The sequence below is a fragment of the Neolamprologus multifasciatus genome, chromosome 22 (genome assembly GCF_963576455.1).
Source record: "Neolamprologus multifasciatus chromosome 22, fNeoMul1.2, whole genome shotgun sequence".
Lineage (NCBI taxonomy): Eukaryota > Metazoa > Chordata > Actinopteri > Cichliformes > Cichlidae > Neolamprologus > Neolamprologus multifasciatus.
In genome coordinates, this window is record NC_140459.1 from 7,109,290 (window position 1) to 7,129,955 (window position 20,666).

General features: G+C 39.3%; 1 protein-coding gene across 1 annotated transcript; it reads left to right on the forward strand.

Annotated features, from left to right (window-relative positions):
- Window positions 1-22: 22 nt before the first annotated feature.
- On the forward strand, window positions 23-20,622 carry gsk3aa (glycogen synthase kinase 3 alpha a). The gene is made up of 11 exons (XM_085148453.1): window positions 23-418; window positions 9,313-9,398; window positions 11,623-11,724; window positions 11,858-11,941; window positions 12,367-12,477; window positions 12,719-12,849; window positions 14,102-14,306; window positions 14,468-14,563; window positions 16,119-16,305; window positions 16,528-16,605; window positions 17,501-20,622. Exons 1-11 carry the CDS (start codon window positions 244-246, stop codon window positions 17,560-17,562), a joined length of 1,317 nt encoding a protein of 438 aa, XP_085004579.1. The 5' UTR covers window positions 23-243; the 3' UTR covers window positions 17,563-20,622.
- The last annotated feature ends 44 nt before the right edge of the window (window positions 20,623-20,666 follow it).

Consider the following 20,666-nt stretch of genomic DNA (forward strand, 5'->3'; position numbering starts at 1 on the left):
TTTGTAAAATTCAGAGCGACAAACCTAAGTAGCGGTTGGCTCTAACTCCATCTCCCAGGTGTCATTGCGTGCGGTCCGTTTCTAGGTGTCTAGCAACAGCTATAAGCCCAGACAGCCGGCGGCAACGGGAGCGGTGTTTCTTGGTGTGTCTTTGGTGTGATTGTTCGTTGCCGGTTGTTCATAAGTAATAGTGGTTTAGCTGAAAAAACGGTGAAACAACAACCCTGACCCCTGCACAGAGATATGAGCGGCAGCGGGCGGCCCAGGACCAGCTCGTTTGCTGAGCCGCCAGGTGTTCCAGGAGCCGCTGCTGCGTCCGCCGGATCAGCCGCTGCCGTGGGGAGCAGCACAGGAAAGACCGGGGTCTCGCAGGCCTCCGGTAGCAGCTCGTCAGGATGCTCCAACCTTAAGCTTGCCAGTAAGTTGTAATTATCTACTAACTCCTTATCAGAATGTGCTGAATCAATATATCATATTACAAGTTACAAACTAAAAACTACACACCGTCGTTATGTGTCACAGCGCAGAGGAAAGTCGTTATTTCTCCGCGAACTGGCTAGCAAGGTTACTAGCCTGCTAACGTTAGCCACTTGTTTTGTACATTACTAGTTCCCTGTCCGGCCGATGCCTCTTTTCACCCCGTCTGGTGTCAAGACTGTTTCACATGTCATCATTTTAACCGACCAAAACTAAAGCACATTAAAGATTTGAAGTAACTAACTAATATGTGTTTAAAAGCTGCAAGTGGGTTGGATTTTTTATTGTGGTCATTGTGGCTGCTGAGCTGTTAAATCAGCTCCGTTGTTCTTTGTGACCAAGCTAGACTGTAATACCCCAAGTTGAGTGTTCCATTGAAGGGTCTTTTGTAGGTGTAGCTGAGAGTGCCATTAGCTAACAGTCTGAATCCACTGGTGGAGGGTCAGGGCGGAAAAGTTGCATATTCACCAAGGTCACCTGCGGGGTAGTGTTAAAAAAAAGAAGCTTAGCAGCAGGTGGCCGACGCCTGGAGGATGCAAGTGATCCACGTCCAACAGCAGAGCCCAAGGAGTGGGTTTCCTCTGTCTGAGGAGAAATAATAGTATGCCCTTTTATCACTGTAGTAGCGGGTGTAAGCAGAGATCTATGTGTGTGTGTTAATCCAAACCTTATCATCCATTTGCAGCCACTGCCGCGTCTCTTGATATTAGAGCCCAAAAGGGAGGTCATCTCCAGTTCAAAGCCATGTGACCCCTAGTTTCTCTGCAGCAGAACAACACAGACTGATGTCCTACCAAATGTTGCCTTTGGCAGTTTAAAGATACTCTTTTGAATGGTTGATCAGGTGTTTTTTGTCATGTTTGAGCAAGCTATACCTGGAGGCAGAATTTATTTCAGTAGGATTTTCCTGAATATACCAGGACTGTGATATTTTTCTTTTTGTAAGTTGGGTAAAAATACTCCAGCTTTAATCCATTTTTGTTTATCAGAAATAATAATAATAATTTAAAAAACCACCTAAACGTCTGTTATGCTTAATTGTATAGTCAGCCTCACTCCCAGCAGACCACAGTGAACCAGGAGCAACGTTGACACGTGAGGGAATGAAGTGATTTGGGGGATTAAAATTAAACTTGGACATGGAGCTTAGTCAATGCAAAGTTGAATTGTAGTGCTTCACAGATGACTGACAAGCCTATAAAAAAACAAAACAAATTAAATAAAAAGTAGAGAGTAAATTATAAAACCAAACAGAATAAAATACAATAACTTATTTTATTTATTTTAAACCATACATGCCTTTTCAAAAGGAGAAGGGAACACAGGAAGGTAACGCCGGATAAATATTTGAAAGGGATTTAACATTAATTACATTTTGAAAACTAGATGCAGCAAAGCCAATTTAAAAAGTGGTAAGCTATGTCTATAAATCATACTTAATCACAAGCCAGGCTGAAGAGGACGGTTTTAGATGTTCTATTTCAGTGATTGTTCCTGTGATTTGAAGCATAAAAAGTAAAAAGCTGCCCCACCTGGTATAATGGCGTATACTCTGAGAGCATATAAGACACATTAGGGCTTTTTTCTGGCTAAAAATGGACCTTTTGGGCAGTGATGACTGCAAATATAATCACAATTTCTTCCAGTATATGTAAGGCACAGAATCTGTGTTGCCTTACTAAAGTCCAAACATTTTCATCTCTTTTTGTGGATTTTAGGATTGGGTACATTAAACACCACTAACAAGAATAAATAAATAAAATAAAAAAAACAACAACTTTGAAATCATAATCCTGCTGATCTTTCTTTAGGTAGAAAGCCAACACTTTTTTTGTTTTTTGCTGGAAAACTCCTGGATTTGTGCAGCAAAAGACCGTGTAGGGCCTTAATGCCTCCCATCCATCTTGTCCAGATAAGCACTCAGGCTGCTGTTTTTTCAAAGACTTGATAGCTGAGCATTTTTCAAGCCTGCTTTAAAAGCTTGGTCACTCGGAGAGATAAAGAAATGGTTTCACTTTTGTGGCATTTTTAAGGAGATAAATGGCAGATCTGGAGATAAATCTCACATGAGAAAAGTTAAGATCTGAGGCTACGTCCACACTAATGCATTTTGAAAACGCATCATTTTCTCTCCGTTTTGGCCTCCCATCCACACCGGGACGGCGCCTTCCCCAAGGAAAAAAGCAGCGTTTTGCAAACGCTCTCGAAAACGAATATATTTGAAGATGGTGCGTTTGCATCGCAGTGTGGACAGTGAAAACGCAGACTCATTTTAGTTATGTGATGCACTCATGTGACTAATTAAACAAAGATAGCGGAGGGTATTATACAGCAGTTGTTTTATTTGCTGTCAATTTTGACTGCCCTATTAAACATTAATATCAGTTTGTACATGCTTCAGATAGCTTTTCTTCAAATTCTTTAATTATCACTCGCTTTTGCAACTTTGTACTTTTGTGTTACTTGCAGCAACATCTCCACCTCATTGTTAGTCCATTTGAAAAACTCGGTGCTTTTCCTCGACATTTTGCCGCGACGTTTCAACGAGCCGGAAAGTAAATAAACGGCTGACAGAAATGAGGCAGGCCGAATCTTCTTGCGCTTCACGCATGCGCAGTACTGGAACGTAGGCGTTTTCTGCCGTTTCAATGTGGACGCACAACTCTGTGAAAACGACTGAAAACGCTAGTGTGGATTCGGAGTGTTTTTCAGACGAAAACGCTGTTTTCAAATCTATCCGGGCTAGTGTGAATGTAGCCTGAGTCAAAGTCCACACCTAAATCTCTATCGCGTTGGCTTGTTTTTCAATGGATCTGTCTGTATAAAGACTGGAAGACATGTAATGTTGAGGCATTTCCTTGATGTTATAAAATGGTCTAATTTCAGTCCTTTGCTCTGAATATGGTACTTGTTGTTGGTAACTCTTAAAGATGACATTTTTACTTCACTGTGTATTAAACAATGAAGAAAAATGCACCTCCTTATAGCTTACATAGATTAAATAACAGGTTGCTTACCCACCTGGTTACCTGCCAAAAAAGTTTTAATTGGTGTGGAGATGTCCTGAAAACCTTAGTTTTCTGCATTAAGGCCCTGTGTGAATGTACCTCCTGAGCTGACAAGCCCTGACATGTCTTTGAAGTGAAGGAGGAGGACTAAAGCCGTGCTGTGTACAGTAATCCTCTACGATTACATTTTTGCTGAAATACGCTGTTATTAATACTTATATAATCACTAAAATATTTCTCTCTTGGAAATTAGAGTACCAGCATCAGAATTGATGCTAATATTATGGGATGCTTGACAGTGAATTAAATTTTTTTGTATGTGTATTGTAGAGTTGTTCTATTCAAAAAGAGAGGAAACAGGTCCTGCTTCCATGAAGCAGAACATTTCTTCACATCGTTGTATAATTACCTTGTCAGCTGCTGTCACCGCTGCATCCAGGAAGTTGTTCTCTTTTCCTGTTTTGTTTTTTTTTTTTTTTTTTTTTTTTTTTTTTTTTTTTTGTATGGTCTGTGAGCAGCACCAGGATTTATCTCAGGTCTGCTTCATGCATAAAGTGTAATTCCTTTGCAGTGTTTGAAGTTTTATAATGCAAAATACAGTTGAGGATCTTCTAGTTTCGTGCTCATGGAAATCCGATGTCAATGCTGGATGAATGATATGAGGACTTGACCTGTCACATTTGCAATGCAATATATAAAATTCAGAGCATCATACCTGTACAGTGGAGGTTGAACATGTAGGACACAAGTCAGGGGCAAGAGACCATTCGCCTTCCAAGTAAAAGTTGTGATGTTTGAAATGTGTTTATTCATCGGTAAAACTGAGAAAGAGTTATCTATTTTCATATATGCTTACTGCTTATTCTTAGCAAGCAAGTTGGGTAAAAATGCAATTAAATTAAATCCCGGATGTTTGTCCTTCACACAAATGATGCCACACCTGTAACTGTGGAGCTTTTGTGTAGGTTAACAATATCAGTATTTCTCCTTTTAACAGTAGCGGGTTTTTCCTGGCTTAGAATAGGCCTTGCTGTTCAATAAGTCTGTTAACTTATTCAACAGCATTCATGCGTGTTCCTACCCTTTGAAACATTGTTAAATACTAATGTTGTTAATAAACGAGTGCATAATTCCCAGTAACACAAATTTAAAACATTTTTTTTAATCTGCTCCACACAAATATGTATTTTGTTAGGATTAGGTCACTCTACCTGTGACCTGGACAAGCTTTAGAAAACGGACAGCTCAGTGTCAGACGGTCAGTTTGATAAAGTAGGAAATGTGTGTTGAGTCACTATCTCTTCTGTGAAACACTGCAGAGACGTTTCTGATACAATCATGTGATCACCTCAGGCTTGAGGGTATCACAAGGTTGGTAACAGCTACATTGATTTTATGTAAAGTTGATGTAAATCAGCTTACAGTTTACTCACAGATGTAACCTCAGTGTACCGGGAAGTGGACATGTTTTTTTGTTTTTTTTTAAATTTAATGTACATGTTAAACATAACATGAGTGCTATACTCTAAAACAATAGAAGCCTCTTTCTTCCACCAGCAGTTCTCCCCACAGAGCAGATGCCCTGGTTAGATTTTTTGGAAGATGCTGCTGCATTAAACTGCATATTAATAAGGTAAACTTAATTCTCCTGAACTACTTTGCTTTAAAGTGTGGAGTTCATCTAAGTGCAGTTTGTTTCTTGTGTGTAAAGATATTAACACAGAAACCTGCTGCTTAAGTGTGGCAATTCAGACTTTTTCTTGCATAGTGTAACCCTCAGCTGACTAAATTATTTGGCTTATAAATGACCATGTACGCTTATTTATGGTGCCCATTTTATTCTGTATGGGACTTCAGTGTATTTACATTTTGTTTTCAAAGTTTAAAAGGTGTGAAATTATCTTCCATTCAATTAAACTGTGTCCACACCTGAAGTGATTTGCTGCACTGTAGCGACCAGAGATCACAGAATGTACATATTTGGCAACGCAAAAGTGGGCGGGACCTGAGATAAACTTTTCTCAACTTACAGCAAATGACTGAAGGGGCTACCAGTGAAAGTGTCAAATGTCATATTTGTCATAAGACCTAGTGGTAAATGAGGTAGAGGCTTACTAGACAAGATGGACCTTGTGATTTCCACAAATTATCATCATCAGTTTCAAAGCGATGCACAGTGAGTGAATGGTTTTCTGTGTGCATATGAATCCTTGTTTACTCAAGTTCTGTTTCAACTGTGGTGTAAAATTTTCAAAAAGGAACGAGGGGCGAGCTTATTGATGGCATTTAAAAGCAGCTGGAGATGAATGGTTCACGTCGGGTTTTCAGACAGACAGGAAAAAAAGGAGAGAACTGAATAGAAGCTTAACACTCGGTGGTTAATGCTGACATTATGTTTTGATTCCAGCTTACTTTTCCACTGGCTGCAAATTGTAGGTTTCTAGCACAACTCTATTTCCGCAAGTAACATGAGGGGAAACTTGTGATGCACCATTATCAACTACATTACTAAATCTATTTGCGTCAGTAATACTAGAAAAGGAACACTTAAGGTGGGTACACTGTGCCCTTATTATTTTAACACCAGCCTTTTATCCTCTGTTGTGCTTCTGTTTCAGAGCAAGTCTAAACAAACACATGGTTTGTAGATGTGTTGTATTTAAAATATTTGCAGAGAAACATTAAAAATCAAGAGTTCTGCAGCAGTAAATCTTGTTCTAGGTCTGTTAGTCATATTATCATATATAAGGATTATGGGTGGGAAATTACAATAAAATCAGAGTGTTTATTGTCGGGACTTGCATACAAGTGTTCATTTTCCTTGCCACAACAATGAGCCACTTGCAGTAAAATACAACGTATAAATATACAACCAAATTCCTGTTAAGAAACATTTTTTGATTAGAAATATCCCAGTGGGAGATAAATGTTCAGCTGAGGTCATTATTAATTTGACTTGGATGTTAGGAGGAGTAGATGCAACACGCATTTTTTGATCTGGCTACAATGTATCAGCCTTTTAAAAAAACTGGAGCTGAATTGGTGTTGGTGTGACAGAGTTTGAATAATGGCGTGCATGCAGGGATTATTTCCTCCTGGAGACGCGTGTTTCCCATCTGTGAATGTCAGGTGAAAGACAGGAAGCCAAGCGGTGACACACAATGCAGCGCTGGTATGAATACACTGAACCGTGAAGCGGTGATAAATCAGGAACTCTGACGAAGACGGAGAAAAGGCTTCATCTTTATCGTGATAGATTATCAGCCTCGAGCAAGTTACAAGCCCGTGGAAATTATTTTTCATGCTATAAAAAATAAACCGCAGCAGAAGGGGGGGGGGGGGGGGGGGAAGCAGCATCTAAGACAGTTGCCCTACTTTTAACCTGGACAAGTGAGTGTGTTCATCAGGGTTCAGAGCTTGAACCCAGTCAATGAAGTAGAGAACCCACTGACACGGTCACGCTGCAGGCCTCACGGTTTCAGCTGTAACAGATACCGCCATCGTGTCGTTTGGATAACCAGGACAGTTTGCTGTGTGGACACAGACATGCAGGAACACTAGGGTATGCAGTTCTGTGTGAACGAGAACAATATCAATAAGTGCATTGTCTTGTTTGGTAAACAGAGCATTAAGTGTGTGGACATAGAGTGGTAGTGACACAGAACCATCATAGCTACATGACAGTGTTGCCCCATTATTTAAACTGCACAGATAACACAGGAAAATTAAATTTAAAGTTAAAGCAGGGTTGTCATATAAAGTTTAACCAATGGCCACACAGAGAAATGGGAATCGGATCAAGGTTCAGACATAGATTAAGCCTAATCGCAGACCATCAACACAGGTTTTCATTGAGTTTTTCATTTAGACTGGGCCTAGGCCTAATCCATGTCTGGGAAACCTGCTGATGCAGTTTATTCGAGGTTTTTCCAGGCTCAAATGAGTCTTTAAGGGTATTGCATAAAGGCATGATTGATCCACATATACTCAAAACTAAGACCCGTCAATTTGCCAAACAAAAATGACATTTTTAATCTTGAGTTTAGTAAACCGCACTGAAAACACAGTAATGGTGATTTTCATTTGGTGGAAACCCAAAACTACTTTGGTCTATGCTGGAAATTTCAGAACTAGTTGACAGGAACAACGGATGATTCCCAAATTTTCATATACAGGACAGAGTGACTTTTCTGCACGAGTCGTATCTTCCTATGAGAATTAGTACTTCTAAACTATGATTCTACTTGGACTGTTGAGGAAACGTTTTGTGTGTGTATCCCCCCCCCCCCTTTTTTTTTTTTTTTTTTTTTTTTTTTTTTTACTTTTATCTGTTTTGTTTTTTTGTTGTTGTTGATGATTGATTGAAGTGTACATGCTAATTTATCAGGGCAAACATTTTGACACTTAGAAACCTTGTTGGTGAAAAATAGATGTGAAAGGAAATTGGGCCGATGTTGGAGATGCTTTACACTTTTCTCAACTCCAAGGCATGCCTTATCTGGTAGAGAACAACCCATGCATTTAATTTCTTTTTTGCAGTATTCTGATTGATATTTCTTTCTTTGTAAGAGACTGGGGCTCATCGGAAGAATGTCACCGTCCTTCGGTCTGTGATTCAGTTTTTGCTTTCACACCTCGACCAGCTTTGACCTGAGAGAGAGTCACTGTTTCAGCCACGTATGCTGGATTTCTGTTCTCAGGATCATTTTTACATGCAAAAAATAGCCTCTTTTCCACCAGCACCTACTCTACGTGACTCGACTGAGTTTCGATTGTTTTCCATTATAATTGATTGCTACCTCAATGTGGGTGGTGGTATTATAGCAAGGTCCTGTGACATTTTTATGCAAAACAAACACAAAAATGGAGGGCACTTGTGTGTAGCCGTTTTCATCATTTCCAGGTTTCCACAAATTACTGGTTTGATTCCTGAAAGTTGCCCTCATGACACATTGACTGACGTCACTCCCTGGCCAATCAGTGGCGTGCAGTCTGTTGATGGCACATTTTCGGCTCGACTCCGCTCACTTGGAAATCCGTTCGAGTAGGTACTAAAAAAGTACCTGGTACCAGGTTGTACTACCACCTAATGGAAAAACCTAAAAACAGTCGAGCGAAGTAGGTGCTAGTGGAAAAAAAACGGGCTTTAGTGAGCGAACACCTAGCTGACAGGAAACGAGGTGATGGGAAAAACATGTGCAAACCAAAGTTACCACCTTAATGATTGAACCATTCGGGTAGGTTAGATGTCTGGGTAATTGAACCTCAATCTGAGGATCACGTGTGAAAATGTTAATGGCAGAAAAGTATACTTCCTCCATTTCAGTTAAACAATAATTGAATGCTACAGTCTTCCCATTATACTGGAGGCTAATATATGGCTGATGATGCTACAAAAATAATCCTTTTATGTTAGGCTGTTATGACTTAAAAACATTTATGAAGACAAAGAAAGTGGCTGGCCTATTTTTGGGTCCATTCCCACTTTAATTAGTCACAGCGTCTTGAATATGAACTGTCTTTCGCTCCTTCTTCCTTGGAGGGTTTTGTAAAGTTGACAATCATTCACAGGCTGTCATTAACCTAAATAATCACCCGGCCAGTGGAGAGACAGCCCAGATGTAAAGGCTGTTGGTAGTCAGTTGAATGTCAGGAGTGCTGTTTAGTTTGTATCCTAAAGCTCTTTCATGTCTTTAAGTCTCATAGAAACGAGCCAGAGGGACGACAGGACATTTAAAACCTCCTTATAATTGTTCTGTGGTCTGCAGCACAGTTAACCTCACTAAAGCTGCAATTTTTAACATGCCTCTTCCTGCTTGTTTCCTAGGAGACAGCGGGAAGGTGACAACGGTCGTGGCCACACCGGGTCAGGGACCGGACCGCCCACAGGAAGTCTCCTACACTGACATCAAGGTGAGAAAGAAAGCAAAACTGAAGCTCTATGAAATTTCAACTTTCTCTTTCCAAGTCTTCTCCTCATTTTTGTTTTGTCTGTTGAGGATGGTTTTACTTAGTTGCTGCATATTAAACGCACAGTTGTGAACAGCACATGTAAAGCCCCCAGTCTATGTAGCAAGTAGAGACCAAACACACTTGTGCAGAACCAAATGTGTATACATCTTCTTTGGTTTCTTTTTGCTTTTTAAAAATCAGAACAACACAATCTCAGTTTTCTTGAAACTAAAAGAAAATGTATCAAAATGAAACCACTTTTAAGGACTTCTGACTGCTTCTTAGTAGCATCTGGGTTTTTCCCCCCTTTTCTCCAAGAGCAAAATGAATTTATAGTTTATGTAGTTTGTAACAATGAGAAACTGAAGTTGAATCAAACAGTTGGTGAGTACAGTGCGCTTGTCCTCCATTTGTCATTGTTGGTGACGCCACCAAAACATCCAGTCTGTGGGAGAGTTTCAGCTGATGGGTCATCATGATACAGCATCAAGCAGATTTTTCACTGAAGCTGAAATATTTTCAACCCACACAGATTTCCACTTTTCTTATTGTCTAACAGAAATTTTTGGCAAACCAAATCGTGCATAAACTTTGTATGTGATCTCAGCAAAAACTGCCCTCGTTCGGTATGACAAGGGCGTTAAAGACGTTAAATGGGATCTGTCATTCTTATTTCAAAACTTTATATTTTTATTGGATTCTTGTGATTAGTTTTTGATGAGTTAGTTTTCATGAGTTTTTAAACACCACAGTTTTTAGTCCTTGAGAGCCAGTGTCCTGAAACTTTTAAATGTGTCCCTGCTGCAACACAACGGAATAAAATGAGTAGGTCATTAGCAAGACTATAGAACTTGACTGCATGCTGAGGTGGCAACCCCTAACCTAACTCAAGTAAATTAAAATAAATGTGTTTGGAAAAATGTACTCCTAAAAGTACTTTAATTGCACCATGTTCATTCACTCATGAGCTACTGTAACATCACCTCAGCACGAAGTTTCAGGACACCGGCCCTCAAGGACACCCATCCTATAGAGCTACCAGTGGAATAATCTGAATCCTGAGCTTTTGGCTCACAGGGATAACTCAAATGTTATGTGAAACTTTAATCACTGTATGTGGTATTAATAAGGGTATTGATCAATGCTGATATTTCCATAATTATTCTGCCAAGCCATAAAAATGCATGATTTTAAAGGCGCACATTCTTTTGCTTGTGTCTTTGGAAAAAATGACATAACTGTGTCAACTGTAGCTTGAAACTACATAAAGAAGAGTGTTGCACTGAGCCAGGCTGTTATCACTTTTAAGATTACTTAATGGCTCTGTAGGTGTGTGTAAATTCAGATTTATCACACTTTTATCACAAAGCCAATAAAATCGTCGTTTAGGCTTATCAGAAATATTTAACTTGTCTGATGCCTGCAGCAGTGGAACGTTATCATTATATTAGTATAATTTGGCAAGAGTCTTAAGCAGAAACAAAATCTGACTACAAACATCTCACTGTGCTTAATCACCATTTTTAATACCTGTAATTTTAATACCAAAGGATGTAAAATTGCCAAATAATTTTGATTTATTCATGAACTGTTTCTGTGCTCATGTCTGACTATCCATCTATCTTTTGTGAAACAGTCACAAGATTTAATCTATTAATACATTTTCTTGATCATTAATTTTCCCTCTTATTTATTTTTATAAACAAATTTTCTACATATGTCCACATAGTTATCATTTCACAGAAGTCCCCCGTGAGACCCTTAACACTTCACATGGGTAACTTCTGTTAGATTACTAATGGAATTTGGTTGGACACCATAAATCGCTAGGTTTAGGCATGAGACACTACTTTGTTAGTTTTATAAGAATAGGCTGAGTTAGGATTAACAAAAAAAGGAAGATTGTTTGGATTTAAATACATAAGTTGCCATTTCATAATTGAAATTTTGTGGTTGTTAGAGTGACAGATCTCCATGAAGAGTCATCATATGCGCTGTAGGCTTGAAAAACACTTTCAGAAAAAATCAGACTATCAGTCAAAGATGGATAGAGCCAATTTATTACTGGTAAAAGAATGGAAACACCAGCAGCTGCAGCTTTCAGGAAATTAAATAAACGTTTGTGGTTGATCACCTGATGGGCTGTCCTTCAGTCTGACTCTCCCGTTCTGTTAAAACCTTGCAGGTCATTGGCAATGGGTCGTTTGGTGTGGTGTACCAAGCTCGCCTCATCGACACACAGGAGATGGTGGCCATCAAAAAGGTTCTGCAAGATAAGAGGTTCAAGGTAGGCGTGTAATTTAGTTTCTGTAATAATCTTATCAATGGCACCCCCCCTCACCCTCCTTGTTAATAGTTTTCGTGATCACTTTGTTTACTTGGTTTCCCTCATTGACTCATGTGTCTGTTTGTCTGTACAGAATCGGGAACTACAGATCATGAGGAAGTTGGACCACTGCAACATTGTCCGATTACGTTATTTCTTCTACTCTAGTGGCGAGAAGGTAAAAAAAACAAAGGGGTCATTGTACAGACTACTCTAAAGAGAGCTGAAAGAAGAGATGGTAAAACATAAGTTAAGCTATGGTTTATAAAAAAATAGACATAAAATAATTAAACCTCTCTAAACTCCCAGTAGTTTCAGTATGTCGAAACTATAAATAAAAGGAAATGGTGCATGTCCATAATACATATACAGATGCTCAGATATAGCATTAAAAAATAACCCAACCCTAAAAAGGGGAAGCAATTAGTTTCTTTTACTGATAAATATAGAATCGGATTTAATGTTGCAGAAGTAACTTACTGGAAATGTTTTGTATCAGCGTGCGAGGTTATGCCAGGCTTGTCTGTCTGTTTGCTTAGCTGTCTTAAACCATAAATGCTTTAACTACAGTTACCTTTGTGTCAATCCCTCCATCCTTTGCAGAAGGATGAAGTGTACCTCAACCTCGTGCTGGACTTTGTCCCCGAGACGGTCTACAGGGTTGCCAGGCATTTTAACAAGGCCAAGAGCGTTATTCCTATCATATATGTGAAGGTAATTCAGCCCCTAATTTCCTTCCAAAACATTTCCATGTTGTCCAAGTCACAGTATTTTTCTGTTGAAGTTTTTATTCTCCAAAAACTTCAAACATTATAAAGTTCAGAATTTCCTTCTTGTTTTCAAGAATCTCCTCAGAAGGTCTCCAGTACAAATACCAAGCTTTATGCTATTTATGCCTCTTAATAAATTATTTCTATGTTGTCTGATTTTTGTATTTTGTGTTGACCTCCAACAGGTGTACATGTACCAGTTGTTTCGCAGTCTGGCTTATATCCATTCCCAAGGTGTGTGTCACAGAGACATCAAGCCCCAAAACCTGCTCGTCGACCCAGAAACTGCCGTCCTAAAGCTGTGTGACTTTGGCAGGTGAGCTAAACCAAAAGAATTTCCACACAAATCAGAACTTAATTTAACAGTAGTAGCAGGATTACGTTTATCTGCCTTTTAATTACATATATTTTTTTCTGAAATCTAATATGGGAAGAATAACAGCATTTCTAATGCTTAACACTTAGATTCTGTTCTATGAATCAAGTTCAACATGCATAGGACTGCAAACAGTCTGAACAGGGTAATGAAGGTGGTTGTCACCTCAATTCAACTCATCTAATCTAGCTATGAGCACATTCATGTGAAAGACTTGGAGTTTGCTGCATGTGATTAATTGGAAACGAGGACACGTCAAGGGCTATTAGAGCATTATATTTCACAAAGGAAAAGCAAAGAGTAATGTTGTAAAAATACAAAGAAGTTGACCATAAAACAAGCAGAAAGTAACACAGCTGCTGTAAACGTGTGCTGAGAAAAGCCCTATACATTAAACAGTGATGTATGATTGCATGTGTCATATGTTAGATCCAGAAATGACAGCTGGCAAAAACTCTACAAGTTTAGCATTAGGAACACGGCTCTGTTTTTATTTTTGGTAGTATTTATTTTTATTTTTTTATTATTATTATTTTTTTAATTCAAATGCTTATTTTTCTGTTTCACAAGCACACATGTCTCTCCCAGTAGCCTTTCTCCTGCACTCAAGCTACATTACTGATCTCCTCTTCAGTATCTGCAGATGATGATCAGGCATTTGATTGAAGATCAGACTTTAATTACAATGTTTAATTAGTTAAATTAAGACGTTGTTAAATGAAAGGACTCATATGGTGTGTAATAAAGTGTTAATCTTGCTCTGCCCAGTTGTGTTAATCTGTCTGATAGAAATAAAAAATTATAATTCAAAACGGCAAATGGCCTGATTGCAAATTTTATAAAAGTCATCAAATACTCTTTTAAGATGATATTGCTTTATGAATGTTTGTATATCATAAAAATTGTTTTCAAATTTTGCTTGCTGACAGAAGGGGGAGGTAAAGGAAAGAAGTTAGTCCTCAGAGTCTATATTTCTCTTTGATGCTCAGGGAAATATAAAAACTTCAGATACTTCCTAAAAACTTCAGACCCTCTTACTATCTGCAAACAGAGGCATCTTACAGGAGTAGTGTCACTATTTTCCAGACAACTGAGTGCTCAGTAGGGAGTCGTTTGGTATATATTGATCTCCTATCTTTTTTTCCCCTGCCGTCTTTGTTACCATTTAACATGATTCTTGTGCTTCCTTCAGCGCAAAGCAGCTTGTCCGGGGTGAACCAAATGTGTCGTATATCTGCTCACGGTACTACCGCGCCCCGGAGCTGATTTTTGGCGCCACAGACTACACAGCAAACATCGACATCTGGTCAGCTGGCTGCGTACTGGCAGAGCTGCTGCTCGGACAGCCCATATTCCCCGGCGACAGTGGAGTGGATCAGCTAGTGGAGATTATCAAAGTGAGTTGTTTGGGGTTTTTTTTGTTTGTTTGTTTGTTTGTTTTGGTTTTGTTTTGTTTTTTCATTTAAGTCTTTCTGCACCATTCATTTATACTATTAAAAGGTAGTCTTGCAAACACTCTGTTTGAAGTAAATGTCTTATCCTCCTCTTCTGTTCTCAGGTATTAGGAACACCAACAAGGGAACAAATTCGAGAGATGAATCCAAACTACACAGAATTCAAGTTCCCTCAGATCAAAGCGCATCCTTGGACCAAGGTAGATAACACCTGGGGACGAATAATAGCAGCACAGTCAGTTTTCTCCAGGTCTATGCTCTGTGGAAGCAGGTGCTCTGTGAATAAGACCGATCTTTTGTCTGAAGTGAGAAATAAAAGTTAATATTTTTCATTTACTTGATAAAACTGTGATATGTTGGTAGATTTCTTGTTAATTATATTGATGGCACTGACTTAGACGTCAAGTAACAGTCCCAAAAAGTGAAATATTGTTGTTTATAATGTTAAAAAGAAAATGGCAAAACCAGCAGCTTTTATACTTTTTCAGACAAAATGAATCATTTCTGCAAAAGTAAGTTTTAGGAAATGATTTAAAAGTAGATGCAGAATTTGCTAACCTCGGTTCTTTTGCAAAACAGTTCCTCAACTGCAGGGTGTCTAAATTTCCTTTAGTCTGACCTGAGGAACCTGGGCAGTGACTCAGTTTTTGAAGGGGAGTTGATGTGTAATATAGTCAGTGAGCCCATGAAAGGCTTTACATTTAAAAGTTTAAAGTCAGCTCTGTATCTTAACTGGTAGCTACTGTAGTGTAGCAGGGATAGGAGTCATTTGGTCTTTGGTGTCATTAAGTGTATTTTTCAATTGAAGTCTCGTTTAGTTTGGGTGCCCAACATCCTCTGTGAGCCTCATTTATGGTTACTGCAATGGTATGCATGACATCATCGCAGCCCTGTGAATATTTACATTGGTGTTTGTGGCACTCTGGACTTGCTACAGTTTTCTCCAAAACAGTAGGTGTTGCAACCTTTTCACCAGCGCTGGTGCAGAAGAAGTCAAAACAGGAAATGAAGCAGTCACAGAGGTTTTCTCCAGCATGTCTCATATTTTCCAGCTGTTGCAGCTTCTCTCTGTGTGCATTGCTATATGTTGCTGTAGAGCTGTAACACACTCGTAGAGATGGCACCAGGTTATAAAAACTGAGATACCAAAGCACGGGGCACCTACAGCTAGGACATCATTTTTGTTGATGTACCGACTGCTGCTTCCAGTGCAACCATAAAGTGCTGCCACTCAGAAGCAATCATTAGGCTCATCTTTATTGGTAGGTTTATTGAATTTTAAAGCCCTATAATTTATCTTTTCCCTTAAAAAAGGACCTAAGGAGGAGGAGAGTGGAAAACCTCTGTTAGGTGCACAAGTTTATTAGAGTAAAAAAGAGAAATCCTGTGGTTGTGAGGATGAGGCCACATGGACTTGAGGTGTTTTTAATGTTTGATTAACTGAGATATACAAAAAGTATATACTCAGCATGCAGCCAAGAGAAGAATCCCTTGTAAATTTACTACAAAGCAGCTGGCTCTACAAGCTGCCTGCTGTTGCCTTTGTAGATGCAGAACTCCTGCATAGAAATGCCTGTCTGTCATTTTGGGTTAACTTTCAGATGTTAAACAATGGAAGAAACCCTGCATTGCACGACACTGGTTAAACATACTGGCATATGGAGCTTGCCAGTATGTTTAACCAATGGCTTGCCAGTATCAAAACGTGTTGCTAGATGTTGGAACTTTTGAAGAAAAGCTCTCTTATTTCCTCAGGTGTTTAAACCTCGCACCCCTCCAGAGGCCATTGCGCTTTGCTCTCGGCTGCTGGAGTACACGCCAGCCTCACGCCTCTCCCCGCTAGAGGCCTGTGCACATGCCTTCTTCGACGAACTGCGCCAGCCAAACACGAGGCTGCCCAGTGGACGAGAACTGCCGATGCTCTTCAACTTTAGCACCACAGGTAGCAGAGTTTCCTTCCCTTTTTTCTTTGCTAATTGTTCAGCTAAGTTGTAGCTGCTCTGCGCAATGATTCTATGCCTGTAACACGACTTTAAAGTCAGTTTGTTCTGCGACTGCTGAGGTGGTCCGGTTAATTCAGTATGCCTCTTTTGTTCTGTTGAATTACACTGCGCTCTCCTTATGACTCAGTGCTAAATAAAAACTCTCCTTTTATTCTCTGCAGAGCTGTCGATCCAGCCTCAGCTGAACTCAATCCTCATTCCTCCTCACGCTCGCTCTCACACAGCTGCTTCTGCACACGGTGGGAAACTCTTATTGTAATTTTACTGACACTGTCAATAGCAGGCTTTTCTGCCAGCTGAGAGGAAAAAAACTGAAATATATTTTTATATTTTACCTTTTTGATTTTATTTTTTAAAATCCAGACACTGAAGAACTAAAACTCTTAAAATTGTCTTTATATTTTTGAAAACCATCTTTATATTTTATGGAAACATTTTAATAAGCACACCTTATTTAAGTCCCATCTTTGATGTCCCCATCAACATCGTATATTTGTATAAATTTGAACACCTCTGTTATTTTTAGTTCATACAAATCCATAAAATGCCTTGTAAAGAGTTAAACTTATTCACCTGAAAAGTTTATGATGGCCATTTGGTAAAACTGAGACAGGCTGCACAAAATTCTCTAAGTTTAAATGCCTTAAATCAGTTCTTCAAAAGTCTTTCAAAAAATATTATGTTGTTTGTACCTCTCAGCAGTAAAAATCTTGTGGTTTTGTTGTCACTCTGCCGGGTGGGTGGGCGGTCAGCATGGACACCAAAGTTTGTAAATCCGATTACTCGAGAAGGAAGTCGCCTAGGACTCTCAAATTGAAACTTAAGCTACTGTTTTGTACAGATTTAAAATAGATGCAAAGTTGATTTTAAGGCCTTAAGAAGTTTCTGAAGATCTTAAAAAAAAACAAACATAAATCTGATATAAATAGTTTGAAATAGAAAGTTTGGGGGAGCGGGTGTTTTTATTTTGTTTTTTCTCTCCTGACACAAGATGGCAGCACTACGCATAAAAGATGGCAAATTTCAGACTGATTATTTTCTATTACTCTGTCTGATGTTTACTGCTCTGTAAAGCTGTAAAGCTTCAATTTAAAGCTCACTGTACCTTTTGTCTCTTCTTCCTCTCCCCTTCAGATGGTACCGGTTCAGATTCATCTCAACACAGTTCAGTACCAGGATCTCTCAACAGCATCTGAAGCAGCTTCTCACCCATCTGCCTGCAAAGCATCACCCCGTTTTCTCAGACACACACACACACTCTGTGTCCACAGCTGTCCACCATGCTGCTTTGCTATCTTCTTCCATGGTCTGCTTCTGTACAGTAAATCCACTGAGAAAACGCTTCGTTGTTTAGCTGTCAGGGTCGAAACTACGGCAGGAGATTGTTACACACACACACCGAATCGTCCCGCTGCTGCTCGGGTGGTTTTAGAAGGTTCAATAGTCGGGGCTGGTCCTCTGTATTATAAGCTTTTGTTAACCATTTTTTTCCTTTTTGTTTTCTTTATGTTTTTATTTATTTGGCTAGGTAAAATCATTATATACTTGTTTTTCCCCCTCACTTTTAAGATTATTTTTTTATTCAGTGTTTTTAAATGAGTGCACGCTGCCTGAACAAGACTAGAACTGGGCGCCTTTAGGACTTTAATTTAACTCAGGATGGGAGAACAGTTGCAGGGACATTGACATTATTTTAGTCCAGTCCTGTACCTAAGTTACAAATCAAACCTTCAGCTGTTGTTGTTTTAGCTGCAGATGGAAGAAAAAAACAGGCCAGTGCCAGATAAATGTCAGTTTGCCTCGTGTTGGAAACGAGCGTCCTTACAGGTGTGTCTGGTAAAGGAACTAAACGCTTCTCTGACTAAACTATATATACCCAACAAGGAAGGAGTCTTAATTTTTTTGTGGCTCGAGACCCTTTCTCAGTTTTTAACCATGTTTTTACTTTTAAAATTAGGTCCCACATTGTCGGCCACAGAGGCATATTTGTAGGAAAGAGCACTTAAGTGCAACTTGAAAAGAAGGCATCACTTTTCAGGAAATTGTTTTAGACCTATTAGGGTTGGGGAAAAAGAAATGGCCTCCTCAGAAATGTTTCTAGATGGCTGGACAGAAGCGTGGCTGCTCGTTCTCCTTCTTCACAGGTAATTTGGCTGCGTTCGCCTGATCATGAAATGTCAGAAAAGGTTCAGACAGTGCTTTTAGTCTTAGATCAGTGTTGTGAAAGAAGATTGCAAAAGTTCCCCATAATGTGCAAGTGGAGTTGGAGACTTTATATTGAAAAAAATGTATTTTCTTTAAACAAGCAGAAAAGGAAAACTTTCAACCTTCCCCAAAGACATGTTTAAATTTCAGCCTTCTCTGGAAACTGCTCTGTTTTCTGCTGTTTTAACTAAACCAAAAACGTAGTTATTTCTTTACTATACTTCCTTTTTAAGATTAAATTCTGTGATATGAAGTCAGTGATATGAACATATAAATTGGTGTTACAGTCTGAAATTATTCAGACTTTTAATGGCTTAAAAACAAGAAGCGGAGAATTATCTGATTGGTCCCTCATCCAGTTTTTGTAGTTGTGTGGATATGAAAGCCTCGAAACTTCAGTTAAAACTTGATTTAGATGCAAATCATGTCCAGATATCAGAAAGCTGTGTTTTTGTTTTTGTTTTTTTGTTTTTAAATCCTCCTTGGTTTAGAAATGTGGCGCTTGAGTATTTGTCCCACTGTTGATTAAAGGCAGCAGAGAAACAAATGAGAGCTCCGGCAAGTTCGTGTTTATTTATTAGGTTGTCTTTGGATGAGAGTTGGAGTTGCTCTAAAGTCGTGGTGATGGTGCGAGGATAAATGGAGCTGGGCTATCAGCTCATCAGTGCTGACGTAAGAGGAAGCATATCTGTAGGCAAGCAGGGAAATCCCTTTAAGCTGAGTGTGTGTGTGTGTGTGTGTGTGCATGCATATATGTGTGTTGTACTCCTGTGTTCTTGAGGACCAACTCTGATTTAACCCCCGTGATGGTGAGGATGTTCTTCCTGTCCTCACTGTATTGTTTTGTTTTTTTTCTTTAAATAGTTGGAGCCCAGAGAATGTGTGTGTGTGTGTGTGTGTGTGTGTGTGTGTGTGTGTGTGTGTGTGTGTTTGTCTGAGTGTGTGTGTGTGTCTGAGAATACTCCCACCTACAGTCTGAACAGCCAGTGTTTTAGGAATAGAGCAGCCAACAATACTGATTTTTAGTACGCAGTACAGACCACTTGAAAGTTTGTAGTATAGTATATTTGATACTATTGTACCATTGCCTCCACCTGCTCTTTTCCTCCACCCCACTTTTTTTTTTTTTTTTTTTTTAATTGCTCCACACGTTCACATTAATTTTACACGAGGAGAATCACTCTCCCCCGCCAGTCGCTTCATTTGTTTGTGGCGGGTTAAAGCCGGCAGCATCCCCCTTTCTCTGCTGTAAGAGCCCAACCAGCACGTTTGATCGACTCTGCGGGTCGACGGCGTTCACACGCAGAGCTGTCAGTCTTTTCTGAGGCAATGAAAAGCTGTGACCAAGCCTGAGGAGAGGACTCAAATGTGGCTGGTTTCAGAAGCCATTTTACTTCCTAACTCTCCTCCTCCTCTTATCGCACATGTAAATATCACTGATTTTTATTTGTTCCTCTTTTTACTTTTATTACAGAGTTGTTTATATCTTATTTCCCCTCATTAAGCTGTCTTAGTTCCTGCATTTTTGTAAATAATTTTTTTCACTACCCAAAATGTAAATACTGCAAAAGTGAAAAGGAAAAAAAAAAACAGCCACTCCTCATGTTTGTTGACGATCTTTCTCTCTCCTTCTTTCTTGTGTACCAGTGAAACTGTTTAGTAGCTCGTCCTGTCTCTCCTTTAGTCCTCTGTGGACTGACTGACTGCTGAATGAGCCTCTTATAAGGGTTCTGTTCCATAATGCTCTCTCTCAGCTCGCCGAGTGTGAATATAATCAGCTAATCTGACGCCTGTAAAGGACTGAGCCATTTAAAAGCAGCATCCTGGGTTTGAGTCTATCCCGAGAAGCCAGCCAGTGACATCAATAAATGTGAAATGTCCAGAACATTAAACCATTAAAGTGAGACTTAAAGGGTTTATTTTTGATTTAAGTGTGATTATATCTAAAAGAGCTGTTTATGTACAGGATGTTCCACTTACTCCCACCTGCACTAATTCAATCCTCCAACAGGTCCTTTTCCTGCAGCTTGTCCCAGAAAGAGGAAAAACATGGACTGTAAATTTAATTGGAAAAACATAAAAAAGCAAAAGAAAA

Excerpts from the sequence above, each read along its gene's own strand:
- gsk3aa (XM_085148453.1), top strand. The coding sequence starts at position 244 with ATGAGCGGCAGCGGGCGGCCCAGGACCAGCTCGTTTGCTGAGCCGCCA. Across the intron at positions 9,399-11,622 it reads TCTCCTACACTGACATCAAG|GTCATTGGCAATGGGTCGTT; the intron begins GTGAGAAAGAAA and ends AAAACCTTGCAG. Across the intron at positions 12,478-12,718 it reads TTCCTATCATATATGTGAAG|GTGTACATGTACCAGTTGTT; the intron begins GTAATTCAGCCC and ends GACCTCCAACAG.